Source organism: Balaenoptera acutorostrata, chromosome 2 (genome assembly GCF_949987535.1).
Source record: "Balaenoptera acutorostrata chromosome 2, mBalAcu1.1, whole genome shotgun sequence".
Lineage (NCBI taxonomy): Eukaryota > Metazoa > Chordata > Mammalia > Artiodactyla > Balaenopteridae > Balaenoptera > Balaenoptera acutorostrata.
The window spans coordinates 185,871,455-185,884,457 of record NC_080065.1 but is presented as its reverse complement, the minus strand read 5'-3'; the positions used below and the strand labels follow the sequence as shown (position 1 = coordinate 185,884,457).

General features: G+C 60.3%; 2 protein-coding genes across 2 annotated transcripts; both read left to right on the top strand.

The window, feature by feature from the left end:
• Positions 1–2,768: 2,768 nt before the first annotated feature.
• Positions 2,769–4,950, top strand: ELANE (elastase, neutrophil expressed). The gene is made up of 5 exons (XM_007176644.3): positions 2,769–2,835; positions 3,176–3,332; positions 3,531–3,672; positions 4,346–4,576; positions 4,744–4,950. The coding sequence occupies exons 1-5, from the start codon at positions 2,769–2,771 to the stop codon at positions 4,948–4,950; spliced, it is 804 nt and encodes a 267-aa protein (XP_007176706.1).
• A 2,374-nt stretch (positions 4,951–7,324) lies between these two features.
• CFD (complement factor D) lies at positions 7,325–9,732 on the top strand. Its single transcript, XM_057540957.1, has 5 exons — positions 7,325–7,514; positions 8,173–8,329; positions 8,416–8,560; positions 8,657–8,914; positions 9,517–9,732. Exons 1-5 carry the CDS (start codon positions 7,457–7,459, stop codon positions 9,676–9,678), a joined length of 780 nt encoding a protein of 259 aa, XP_057396940.1. The 5' UTR covers positions 7,325–7,456; the 3' UTR covers positions 9,679–9,732.
• Positions 9,733–13,003: the final 3,271 nt, after the last annotated feature.

Here is a 13,003-nt window from a genome sequence, read left to right as displayed (position 1 = left end):
GAAGGCAGCTCTTTTGTTATTGATTTACTCTGCCGCCATCTGGTGGCAGCATGCGAATTCAAGCTGGAGCCAGAACCCCCAGGGCTGCCCCCTTTTTAACTGTTTCACACCTCAGCCGACCACCCAGGGGAGGAGATGAGACTGGTTTTCCGCTTCAGCAGGAGCAAGGGTGTGCTGAGACCTGGGACAAAGCCGAAATCCTGGGAAACGCACGCTGATAAATGTTGTGGGAACGCAGGGAATTTTCCGCATTTCCCACGGGCCAGCGGCAGGGAAGTGGTTTCTATAAAAAGCCCAGAGGGATTTTGGTGCCCAGCACTGGGGGTAAATGAGGTTTGCTGGAGGGAATGTTGGATTGAGCCCATTGATGGGAACAGAAAGACCCAGAAAAAACAGCCCCGGGTGTTTTCTATTTTCTTTTTTTAAACTTTTTTTTTTTTTGGCTGCCTTGGGTCTTTGTTGCTGCGCGTGGGCTTTCTCTAGTTGCGCGAGCGGGGGCTACTCTTCGTTGGGGTGTGCGGGCTTCTCACTGCGGTGGCTTCTCTTGTGGAGCACAGGCTCTAGGCGCACAGGCTCAGTAGTTGTGGCTCACGGGCTTCAGTAGTTGTGGCTCACGGGCTCTAGAGCGCAGGCTCAGTCGTTGTGGTGCACGGGCTTAGTTGTTCCGCGGCATGTGGGATCTTCCCAGACCAGGGCTCGAACCCGTGTCCCCTGCACTGGCAGGCGGATTCTTAACCATTGCGCCACCAGGGAAGCCCGTTTTCTATTTTCTATGAGCTTGTGTACATGTGTGTGTGACAGAGGAAAGTTCTGCACAGCAAAGATCAGATCCAAGAAGGGGAGGTGAGGCTGGGGGATATAGGGGCCTGGGTTGATTTGCTGGAGGTTGGCCGGGGTTGTTGAGATTCAGGGGACAGACCCACAGGAATCATAAACAGGATGTTGGGCAGATACGACCTGGGGGACCTCGCGGAGAGCAGGGCGGCTCCCAACAGCGCAGGGGTCCCCCAGCCTCCAGCCGTGGGAAGGACACGCAAAGCATCATTTTCCTGTTGCGGTGTGACGGGGATCAAGCGAGAGACTCCCCGTGGCATCACGGCTCTGATTGTGAATCAGAATTCCCCCAGATGCCCAGCCCTGCTCCCCAAGCCAATCACCACCATGCCCTTCGGGAGCCGGTTAATGGTTAACAAGCCCTCAAGGACGGCACTTTCTCATCTGAGAACTTTACAGAAGTTCATTCATTTAATCCTCGGGATTAAATGTGAGATGGGAGCCTATAACTTCCATTTTACAGACGAGGAAACTGAGGCATGGAGGGGTTACACCCATAGCCTGAAGTCATAGTGGGCAAGTGGCCACTCCAGGATCTGAACCCAGAGTCCACAAGCTTAGCCCCCATGACCTGCGAGGAAACAGCATACAGGTGGTGCTCAATATAGATGCAGCTTTTGTTTAAATCCGGTCTCCCTGCCTGAGGCATGGTCTCCTCCATTCTTCCCACCCCCACTGGAAACAGTGTTGTGTATACAGCAGGTGCTTACCAAGTGCTCTATGGTAACTTTAACTCAACAGGGTGGGGACCCCACTGAGAGGGGAGAGATGGGGGTTTGCTTGCCTGTGGCCACAGACCAAGGAGGAGCCCAGGGACAAACTGGACTCCAGCCCCAGCCCACCTCTGGGTGTCCCTGAGGGCCCCCGCCCGCCTGTTCCTGCAGATGGATCCGTTGGTTCCCTCCCCTGAACCCTGCTCCGAGCCAGGAGAACGTTGCTTCTTGCGACAGCCTTGGCTACGGCCGTTGCAGCTGGAGCAGCCTGGGATGGGGGTGGGGGGGTGAACGGGGGCCACGGGGCTGGGAACTGGCCCTGGTGGACCCCATCTCCATTGTTCGGCTTGAGTTCTTCCAAGGTCCAGGCTGAAGTTCTCAAACTTGGTTGGAGATCCATGGTCCAGCCTCCAGGCCTGGGCGGGAATTTTTTCCTCTGCCTCAGGCTGGAAGGGGGTTCAGAGAAGCTCAGAGGGGTGCGGGTGGGGTGGGGGTGGGAGGGATTCCTTCCCAGAACCTCTGAGGGCCCCCAGAGACTGACCAGGTCCCAGGTGGGAGTGAGTTCCCCGTTAGGAGCAACAACCAAAGAGAGGTTGGAAGTCCGGGCTCCAAGAGGGAGATCCAAGGCTGAGGAATAGGCAGCAAGTCTCCCTCCAGCTGTGCATTGTGGGCACCTGGGTTCAAAGCCCGGTTCCCCCACCATGTCACTGGGTAGGCAGCTCATGGGGGGGCCCCTGCCACGCCTCCCAAATGTCAGGACAGGGCTGCGTGCACGTGGTTGCCGTTGCCCTGGGTAAACTGAGGCACGTGGGCGTCCCAGCCAACTCCTCTGGGCCGGGGTGGCCAGATTTAGCAAAAATACAGTACGCCCAGCTAACTTTGAATGTCGGATAAACAAAGACTAACTTTGTACGTAAGTACATCCTGTGCTTATACTTGGGATATACTTATGCTTAAAAAAAAAAGTTTATCTGACGTTCCAATTTAATTGTGCATCCTGAGTTTGATCTGGGGACTCTCCTGGAGCCAGCCCCGCCCCTTGCACACATCCTCTCCCCGCTGTTCTTCCCATCACCCCTTCATCCCCCACGTCCCAGGATGGGGAGAGGAAGCGGGGGCACCAGGCCCCCCCACGGGCAACTGCAACGGCCTCCGGCCATGGGGGCTATAAGAGGGGCAGGTGGGCACAAAGGGCAGAGACGCCAGAGCTCCTGCCCAACCATGATCCAAAGCTGCAGACCCTCCAGCCCTGCCCTGGCCGCTGTCCTGTTGGCCGTACTGCTGGGCGGTGAGCGGGGCCCAGGTCTGTCCCTGGGGTCCATTCCTGCCTCTCCACCTGCTGGGGACCCTCCCGGCCCCCTCATCCTCATGGGGAGTGACAGCTGGGATAAGGAGGAGGCTGAGGTCCTGAGTGGTGAGGTCTGAACAGCGGGGTCTCTGGGGACTCCCAGCGGGTGAAGTCCAGATCTAGCTGCGCCCTGGCAGGGGGACCGTGCAGGCCCCCTCCCCTCTCTGGGCGACAAGCACGCCAAGAACCCGACCCAGTGGGGTCCTGGGAGAGGAGCGGTTCCCGGGCTGGGGTGGGGCTCCTCCGCGCCGCTCACCGCCGCCACCGCCCTTGCCCCCAGGCCCCGCGCTGGCCTCGGAGATCGTGGGGGGCCGGCCGGCCAGGCCGCACGCGTGGCCCTTCATGGCGTCCCTGCAGAGGCGCGGACACCACTTCTGCGGCGCAGCCCTGATCGCGCGGAACTTCGTGCTGTCGGCCGCGCACTGTCTGAGCGACCTGTGAGTGTCCCCGCGCGTCCCCATCTCGGGTTCCAGTCCGCCCGCCGCGCGAGGGTCGCGCGGGCCGTGCTGCGGGCCCGGGGTGGGGCCTTCCGGCGAAGGCGCGAGGGTCTGCAGGTCCTCCTGCGCTCGGGCGGGCTCTCTTCGCCGCTCCCGACCCCGGGGGCGCCCCAATCACCTGCTGTCCCCCCGCCCCAGGAACTTCCGGTCGGTGCGCGTGGTGCTGGGGGCACATAACCTGCGGCAGCGAGAGCGGACCCGGCAGACGTTCAGGGTCCAGCGGGTCTTTGAAAACGGCTTCGACCCCTTGAGCCTGAAGAACGACATCACGGTTCTCCAGGTGCGCGGCCGGGGGCGAGGCAGGAAGGGCAGGTGCAAAGGCCCGCGGGAGGCTTGGGGAGGGCGGGGGAGGGGCAGGAGCCTGGGGGACAAGGCTGGCGGGCGCAGACCTGGTGTCGTCCCCATCTCTGTGTGCCTCAGTCTCCCCCTCTGTAAAACAGAGAAATACTCCCCCCCCTCACTCCCGCCGTGCAGGACTGTCAGAGAACAGATGAGGTGACAGAGAGAAAGGTATTTTTGTGCCCGCTGGCGGAGGGCAGGGACAGTCTCCCTCTTTGCCAAATGGGGCAAAATTCCCCACATTCGAGCCAGTGGGAGACTGGAGGGAGAAACCTGCCTTTCCCCTCTGTTTGCCCAGCTATGATTATTCTCAGGGAATGTTCTAGAAGAAGGGTTTTATGGTCGTTGCTGTGGCCCATAGTTTGCTTTATTACCTACTGTTTATTGCACTCAAGACAGATCCAGGGATGCCCTGAGCCACGGTGACTGCTCCCACTTTACAGACGGGGAAACTGAGGCTTGAAGTGGGAGGCACCCTGCAGGGCGGGTGTCCTGCTCTGAAACATCCCAGGACCATGGTGGAGCCTCGGTTGGGGAAACCAGGGCCCAGAGAGGCGAGGGTCGTCACTCCCCACCCTCTGTGACATGCCACTGCTCCGTCCCACCTGCTGCAGCTCAGTGGGATGGCCACCATCAACACCAACGTGCAGGTGGCCCGCCTGCCCGCCCAGGACCAAGGCGTGGGTGAAGGGGTGCAGTGTGTGGCCATGGGCTGGGGCCAGCTGGGCACGAACCGGCCACCGCCCCGAGTCCTGCAGCAGCTCAACATGACCGTGGTGACAGCCCTCTGCCGCCCCTCCAACGTGTGCACCCTGGTGCCAGGCCAGCATGCTGGCATCTGCTTTGTACGTACCCCATGTCCCCTCGAGCCACCACCCCACTCCCATCCAGGCTGCAGCAACCAGGACTACAGCCAGACCCGTGGAAGGAATCCCCGACCCTGAAGGGGGTGGATGGGGGTGTGAGGGTGGGGACTGGAAGCCCAGCCTCCCGAACTTGTCTGGCTCCACAGGGGGACTCCGGCGGGCCCCTGGTCTGCAACGGGCTGGTCCATGGGATCGATTCCTTCATCCGAGGGGGCTGCGGCTCTGGGATCTTCCCAGACACCTTTGTCTCCGTTGCCAAGTTTGCAGACTGGATCAACTCCATCATCCACCTCTACGGTGACGATAACAGCCCCTCTCTCCACCCTAGGGATGCTGCAGGCAGGACCTGCTAGAAGGGGCTTCTCCTGTCACCCCACCTCACCTGCCCCTGGCTGGGCCCTTCCCATGCAGCATCATGCGGCACCTGGCACAATAAAAACATTCTGTTTTGTAGGATGTGTCTGGGTGTTTGTTGGTTGTGCAACCGAGTGTCGAAAGTCCTCAGGAGAATGTCTTGGGCATGTCACGAGTACGCTGCCACCAGGTGGCAGCTAATTCAGGGCATTGGGGTAAGAAGTCCCTTCCCCACCCTCTACAAAAGGATACTGATTGCCGTTTCTGGTTTTTCCTCCTATAAAGCATAATTAAACTAATGTTGCAGGTGGCGATAATGAAAAGCACTGTAGCAAGTGTTCATGAGTGCTTACAAGGCATAGAAATCATTCTGAGTCTTTGCAAGTATTCACTCAACTGGTCCTCTCCACCCTCGAGGCAGGTCCTATGAGTTGCCCCACTTTACAGATGAGGAAGTGGAGGTGCAGAGAGCTGTGAAGCCATGCTCAGGAGCCTGGGTTTGAGACCCAGCTCTGTGACTTTGGGCAACTTGCTTGCTGTCTCTGAGCCTGTTTCCCTGTGGGGAAGAGTGAGGCGCTATCTGGGAAGGACCCAGCCAGGGGCTGGGGTCCTAGGCCAGCCTTGGCCTCACTGGGTGGGGAGACAATCCCTCCCCCACCTCCCCAGCCTTCTGCCTTGGCAGGGGTCGGGGGGCAAAGCCGATCAGATGTTTCACAAGGAAACACCCAGCCCCGAAGGAGTCACAGCCCTGGGGGAGACGACCAGCCTGTACCCCTCTTCTGCCTCTGAGCCTGAGAAGGAACCTCCTGGGGCCACAGGTGGGGGACCACGACACATGTGGCCTCTGCCATCACTCGGCTCACAGTCTGATGGTGGGGGAAACAATCACCCAAGCAAGCAAATGAGAGAAGTAACATCAGGCAACACCCCTTACCCCACCCCGGACCCCACACCAGGAGGCCAGGATAAATCTCTCCCTCTCTGTCCCCTCGTGCCAAATCCTCAAATACCCCATCCCTGCAGCACGCCCCCCCGGGGGTCCCACCTCAAGGTCGTTACGTTTGCTGTTCCCTCTGCCTGCCAGCTCTTCCCGCAGGTTGTCACCGGGGCACACCTCCCCCCAAGTGCCAGCGGCTCAGAAAGGTGACCCACTGCCCTGCAATCACTTTTTCCACTTAATACTACACCCTGGCGGTCTTTCCATGTCAACAAAGCATCCGGGGACATGCAGGGTTATTTATTGAACCATCTTGTCTTGTTGGGTCATTTCCAAATTTTGTTGCAATTTCCAACACTCTTACTTACATAATCTGGACTCCACATGTGAATGGGCTTTCGTTTCAGAGTTTCTGATTTGAGTAAGAAAACATGTTGGGATCTAACAAATCGCATTTGCTATGTTGTTTTCTATTTTTCTTTTCACCATGAAAAGAAGTAGAGGGGAAAAGATTGTGCACTGTTCCCACTGGGAACAGCTTGAGGTCCTCCCCGCCCTTCTGGTCACACGCAGCATCTCCCCCTAGTAGGTTCATGAGATGTTGACCCACCATCCCGAACTTATAGAGGGCCACGTGACCCAGGTTCTGCTCCTCAGAACCTGCCATCCCCTGCCCACAGTGACGGTGTAGGGGCATGAGATCCAAGCTCGGCCAGTCAGAGGCAGGCTTGAGATTCTGGCTAGAGCGATGGGGAATTTGCAGAGGGGCTGACTGAGCTCCTGGGCTGAGTCTGGGGCCCCTGGAGTCACAAGAGGGGAGCCTGGTGAGGAGAAAAGCTATCAAGGAGGAAAGGAGGAACCAAAGGCAGAAACCTGACCTTGTTCAGGTAACTGGATCAAGCTACACCTGAAGGTAGTCCCATGAACTTTCCACGTAATTTCCTTGTAGAAGGCTCCACCCAGTTTGCCTCGGTTTTTCTGTGACTTGTATCCAACAGTCTTTCCAGCTGCCCCATACACACCACCTTTCCAATATTCTACATGTTGGGGTATCAAGCTCCAGAGCCACAGCAACAGGGACAAGGGTGTTGGATGACCTCTCCCTTACCCCCACCCGACCTCCTCTCCAAGTTGCAGGAGGAAGAGAAAGAAGAGAGAAGCAGAAAATGAGGAAGTGGGTTGTTTACAAACTGTGGTTTCCAGCTGCTGTTGTGAAACTTTGGGGCTGCAAAGGCACTCTGGGGAGACGGGGCCGTGGGGTTGGGTGTAGGTCCATCCCTCTGCTCTGCCTGCTGCCAGTCCTGAGGGGCTGCTCCCCACACCGGGGCCAGCCCCGGGCCAGGCTCACAGAGGCGGGACGCACGCCCAGCAGCCTGTCTATACTCATGGTACAAAGTCCGTGGAAGACAACCACACCCCTGGGGAGGGTGGACAGGCGGCTTCCCCTTGCCCAACTGGGCTGCTGCTCACCCGGCCGATAGGACCTGTGGGAGCGCCCGCCCCCTTCCACTCTCATAAAAGCACCCCCAGGGCCTGCCCTGGGTCAGTGTCAAGGCCACGGCAGCATCATGGCGGACCGCTCCCTGCACCTAGCGGCTCTGATCCTCCTCGGGGCGGCCGTGTGTGGTGAGTGGACCTGGGCCTGCGGTGACCGCTGGGGGCCACCAGCCTGCAGGGCGGCCAGCCAGGGGGCCTGCTCCGTCAAACAGGGCTGTCCTCCAGCCCCCTAAGTGGGCAGGGAGGGGGGCAGGTTTCACGTGAACAGAAGGCTCTGAAAACCAAGGAATTCTTACAATTTTGGTGAGGTTTTTTTTGGGGGGGGGAGGGGGCCGGGCTGTGCAGTTTGTGGGATCTTAGTTCACCCACCAGGGATTGAACCCGTGCACTCGGCAGTGAAAGCAACGAGTCCTAACCACTGGACCACCAGGGGGAATTCTCAAAACTTTGGACCTAGCTTTCCACACACTGGAAAACCGGCAGCTTGAGGGGCAAATGGCTGGCAGGGGTGCTGGGTTTGGACAGTCCGGCTTTCCTTATGTTTAAATTGAAGCCTCAGGCCCAATGTGTAGGTATGGAGTTTGCCCCAGACTCAGTCACTCCCTATCATCTGTCTTCTCGGGCATTCCTCCCTGGGCCCCCCGGAGTTTGCAACTCTGTGGGGGAGGATTGTAAGGATGGAATTCCAGGTCTGAGGGGTGCTGGAGCCGCCTCGGGATAGAGATGGAATCCTAGCGGGGGGCTGCAGTCACCCCCGAAGTCCTCACGCTGACCTGACTACCTCCAGGGGCTCAGCCCCGTGGCAGGATCCTGGGCGGCCGAGAGGCCATGTCCCACTCGCGGGCCTACATGGCATCCGTGCAGGTGAAGGGCAAGCACGTGTGCGGAGGCTTCCTGGTGGCCGAGCAGTGGGTGATGAGCGCAGCGCACTGCCTGGAGGATGTGTGAGTGGCCTGGGGCAAAGGGCGGGACGGGGTGGGGTGAGGTGGGGCGGGAACGTGGCTCTGATGTGGGTCCACCCCACTCCCAGGGCCGACGGGAAGGTGCAGGTGCTCCTGGGCGCGCACTCCCTGTCACAGCCGGAGCCCTCCAAGCGCCTGTACGACGTGCTACGCGCAGTGCCCCACCCGGATAGCCGGCCGGACACCATCGACCACGACCTCCTCCTGCTGCAGGTCTGCTGAGTCTAGCCCCAGTCCCCCGTGCTGCCCCGGGGCCCCCGCCCCCGCCCCCGCCCCGACGCTAACATCCCCTTCCGCCCCAACCCCCAGCTCTCTGAGAAGGCCGTGCTGGGCCCCGCCGTGCAGCCCCTGCCCTGGCAGCGCGAGGACCGCGACGTGGCGGCCGGCACGCTCTGCGACGTGGCCGGCTGGGGCGTGGTCAGCCACACTGGCCGGCGGCCCGACCGCCTGCAGCACCTACTCCTGCCGGTGCTCGACCGCGCCACCTGCAACCTGCGCAAGTACCATGACGGTACCATCACCAACAGCATGATGTGCGCAGAGAGCAGCCGCCGGGACAGCTGCAAGGTGCAAGGGCGGGGCTGGGCCAGTAGAGGGGTGGGAGCCGCGGCCTCGGGAGGGCGGGGCAGAGGGGGGGGCCGGCCTGCTGGGGGCGGAGCCAACAGAATGGGCAGGGCGCGCGGGAATACGGGAGGCGAGGCTGATGGAAAGGCCGGGTCGTGCGGGGGAGCTCGCAGAGTGCCCCCCCCAGGAGAGTGGGCGTGGCCTGAGGCAGGTGTGGGGGCTGAGATGGGAGGGTCAATGACACAGACTGGGTGGGCGTGGCTGGCCTGAGGTCCAGGCTGGGTTGGGAGGAGAGGTGGGATTTGGAAGAGGGTGCGGACGAGTTGGGGCCCGAGCTTGGAGAGGGCCAGGAGTGGGGCAGGGTCGGAGTAGGGGGCTGCTCCACTTCCGTGGGACGGAGTGCGGACTGGAGCCCGGAGAGGGGCGGAACCGAAAGCCGGCGGAGGTGGGGCCTTGGTGGGGCCTTGGTGAGCGGGGCCTGAGATTGACGAGCGAGGGAACTGTTGGGACCGGCGGGCTGAGGGGGATTGCAGCAGGCGCCTGTGGAGCAGGACCGGACGCCTGCGGCGGCCCTGCACCGGACCTCATGACATCGTTCCCTGCAGGGTGACTCTGGAGGCCCGCTGGTGTGCGGCGGCGTGGCCGAGGGCGTGGTCACCTCGGGCTCACGTGTTTGTGGCAACCCCAAGAAGCCCGGCATCTACACGCGCTTGGCGAGCTACGTGGCCTGGATAGACGGAGTGATGGCTGAGGGCTCAGCTGCCTGAGGACATGAGGGGCGGCGGTCACGGGGGCCCGAGCAATAAAGTCATCCACTCCTGCGCCCGGTCCGCCTTTACAGATTGCACGCTGCGTGAGGGAGCGGATGGAGGCGAGCCAGACTGAGGGGGGCGGCAGCGTCCTGGTAATGCGGTACCAGGAGGTGACCCAAAGGCTTAGACGGCGTGCCTGGCGGAGGGATCTTCGGGGACAAAAGTCCGGAGACCCCACGCCCTTCAAGCCGGGCTGGAGCTGCCAGGAGTCGCTTCACGTCTCGGCCACGCGGTGGCGCCCTTACTCTCCCCTGGAAATAGGAGAGACGCCCGGAGACACAGGGAGGGGCACGAGTGGGGGTGGGTGTTCCCTTGGTCCTTGCTTCCCGAGCAGAAAGTGAGGGCCTGCTGTGTGCCAGACCCTGCTCTGGGCTGAGATCTAGGTACACAGAGAACTTGTGTTCTTAGGACCCGTGTCCCAAATGGGAAAACAGGCTGAGAGAGGCCGTGCGACTCTCTTGACATCACACAGAAGTTCCTGAGGTCACACACAAGCTCCTGAGCAAAGCCTGGAAATGAGCCCAGAGCCACAGGGCCTGCGTTCATAGGCCATCCCCAGGTGCTGTGCGGTTCACTGAGCAAAGCTGACTGGTGTCCCAGAGCAGCTCCATTGATTGGAGGCCCAGGGGACTCACTGTCCTCCTGGGTCTGTTTACCCTTTTGGGAGGTGACAGGGCAGAACCCAGGTCCTGAGGCCCTGTGCCCTCTCTCCCACTTGGACGAGGGGCCACTGAAGCCCAGCACCCACTAGGCCCCAGGTGTTAAGCCTGGTCCACAAAGGGGGTCTCTGACCTCTCTTCGGTCGAGGAGACTGAGGGTCTGAGAGGTGGTCGTGTGCGCCACCAGGGATTGGAATTGGAACCTATGGCCAGTTTTTGTTTTTCTGCTATGGAGCGTTCATTCATATGGAAGCACTAGTTGAGTGCTTACTGTGTAGACACAGCTGAGACCCAGCCCTGCTCACAGGAACCGGGTCAAATATTCCATTGCACAGGATGGAGCTCATGAGTCATCCTGAAGATGGGCCTAGGGTTCTCCTCAGCGTACTCAGGAATTCCGTGTGGAATTTAAGAAGCTGTTCACATTTAAATGAGTGGGGAAAGGGAAACATAACTGCTGGTCATTCAGCCATCACAGACTCATTCATCCCATAGGTATTTTCTGAATGAAGCGATGACACCAGGAAGTGGCCTTGAAATGATCCACTGTGGAGGTGGCAGGAGGTGGCACTGGTAGGATTACCTACCAGATTTAGCAAATAAAAATACAGCATGTCCAGTTACATGGGAATTTCAGGAAAACAACAAATACTTTTTATATCTCATGTAATATTTGAGACAGATTTAGACTAAAAAATTTATTCACTGTTATCTGAAATTCAGATTTAACTGTCGTTCTGCATTTTACCTGGCACCACTAGTGGGGGCTACAGACCAGACTAGGCTGTCCGTGTTGGTGAGCCGGGGGCCCTGCGGTCAGAGCAGGACCAGATGGAGTGGGTGGGGCGGGCAGAGGGGGAGGGGTCTGTGGGTCTCCAGGCAGGAGACATAGGCTCCATGCTTTCTACCCCATGGGGGGTTTCTGCAGTCACATGAAAACTCAGAAGTCCCTGTGACACAGCCGTCTGAGAGCCCTGTGACCCTGCAGGGCCTCTTCCAGCAATTTCCCCACAGATGCTGGTGGGAGGGGGAGGGGACAACCCTGAGCCACAGGGGAGGAGGAGCGTGCAGGGAGGGTGGCCCACGTGGCCGTGCCCCCCCACTGCAGACGGCAGCCCACTTGCCATGGGGAGTCAAGGGCAGCTTCCCGCTTCTATTTCCAGAGGATGGTGGCCTCGGCCTCCTCACCTGCAGCTGGGACCCGTGGACCTGGCTCTGAGGAGGCTGAGGGCACAGTGGACACGCAGCCCGATGGACTGACCTGCCTCTTCCTGTCACAGTAACACCTGCCCTTGTTGACCCCAGAGGGGGGGACCCGTGTGGACACATGGTGGGGGCAGGACGGGGGGCAAGGGAACATCCCCACCCACAAATCCCCTCCCAACCTGGAGGAACATTCCAGCAGGGCCCTCAGCAGGTGGCCCCCCCAGGGCCCCCAGATGAGCCCGACACTTCTGGACAGCCGGGCCCGCTTATGCCCCCTGGGCTTGTCACAGCAGTTCACAGAGCGTTCCGGTTATCTGCTGCTGCGTAACAAACTGCCCCAAACTCGGCGACGCAGAGCCATCCCCGTTCGCCATTCACTGCGCTCAGCTTGTGCGGGTCCGGGTCACAAGGATGTGGGAGGGAGGGGCGCGTGTCCCTGTCCCACCACCTAGATGACCAGAGGCCTGGAGGCTCCAGGATGAGGGCCCAGGAGCCAGGCCGGTTCCCACCAGCCTCAGGGTCACCCGGGGCCACTTCCCCTGCATAGGACAGATGGGAACAGGTGTGAGCCCCAGACCCAAGGGGAGGATATGCAGACCCACCTTCCAGGGAACGTCAGAAGATGTTGGCCGGGGTGTAAATGCCCACAATTTAACCTTAACCAATGAAACATGAGTGCAAGAAACAGGCTCATCTTCCTAAGACAAATAACTGGTTTAAAGACTTCAAATGACTTGAGAAACACAAGTTGCTTAAAAAAACATGGTCAAATGGGGTAGAAGGCTGAGAAAAAATATGTAGGAACGTGGACCACATGCCCCTCGACCAGGGAGGCAGCCCTGGGTCCCCTTTCCCCAAGGGGACAGAAGGCAGTGGCAGCAGCACGGGAGGTGAGTCCAAGGCAGGGTGTCTCCACCCCTCCCGGCACAGCCAGCAGCTCCGGGTCCCCACAGGTCCCTGCAGAAGCACCTCTCGGACGGCAGGACCTAGACACCAAGTGCTGCTGCCGCAGGTGGGCGGGCCGGCGGGGAAGCGGCCCCGGCCCAGGTAATGGGGCCCCTGGAGCGCTGCCAGCCCCTGAAAGCCCGACAGACACCGCTGCTGCGTGTTGAACTCCGCGGGGCGCCCAGCCAGCCTGCCCTCCCTTTCGCCTCCAGAAGGAAAACAAGAGAAGCAATCACCACTTAACAGGCAGGCGCTGTGCCGGGGGCCTGCGGGGAGCCAGGCATAATGGGTGGAAGCGGCTGCTGGCGAAGCAGGACCCCTGGGGGCCACGGAGCTCAGGAAACCCAGGGGAGAGGGGAGGGGGAGGGATGCAGAGGGAAAGCAGAGACAGAGACACTCATGTGCGCAGGAACCCAGGCGGCGGGGAGCAGCCCCCACCCACGTCCAGCCCACTGCTTCCCCCGTGCAGG

What these genes read in the sequence shown, in the direction of transcription:
- ELANE (XM_007176644.3), top strand. Translation starts at nt 2,769, where the DNA reads ATGATCCAAAGCTGCAGACCCTCCAGCCCTGCCCTGGCCGCTGTCCTG. An exon ending in ACGACATCACGGTTCTCCAG is followed by an intron (nt 3,673 to 4,345) that starts GTGCGCGGCCGG and finishes CACCTGCTGCAG; the next exon opens with CTCAGTGGGATGGCCACCAT. An exon ending in AGCATGCTGGCATCTGCTTT is followed by an intron (nt 4,577 to 4,743) that starts GTACGTACCCCA and finishes CTGGCTCCACAG; the next exon opens with GGGGACTCCGGCGGGCCCCT.
- CFD (XM_057540957.1), top strand. Translation starts at nt 7,457, where the DNA reads ATGGCGGACCGCTCCCTGCACCTAGCGGCTCTGATCCTCCTCGGGGCG. An exon ending in CCTCGGGGCGGCCGTGTGTG is followed by an intron (nt 7,515 to 8,172) that starts GTGAGTGGACCT and finishes GACTACCTCCAG; the next exon opens with GGGCTCAGCCCCGTGGCAGG. An exon ending in ACGACCTCCTCCTGCTGCAG is followed by an intron (nt 8,561 to 8,656) that starts GTCTGCTGAGTC and finishes CCCAACCCCCAG; the next exon opens with CTCTCTGAGAAGGCCGTGCT.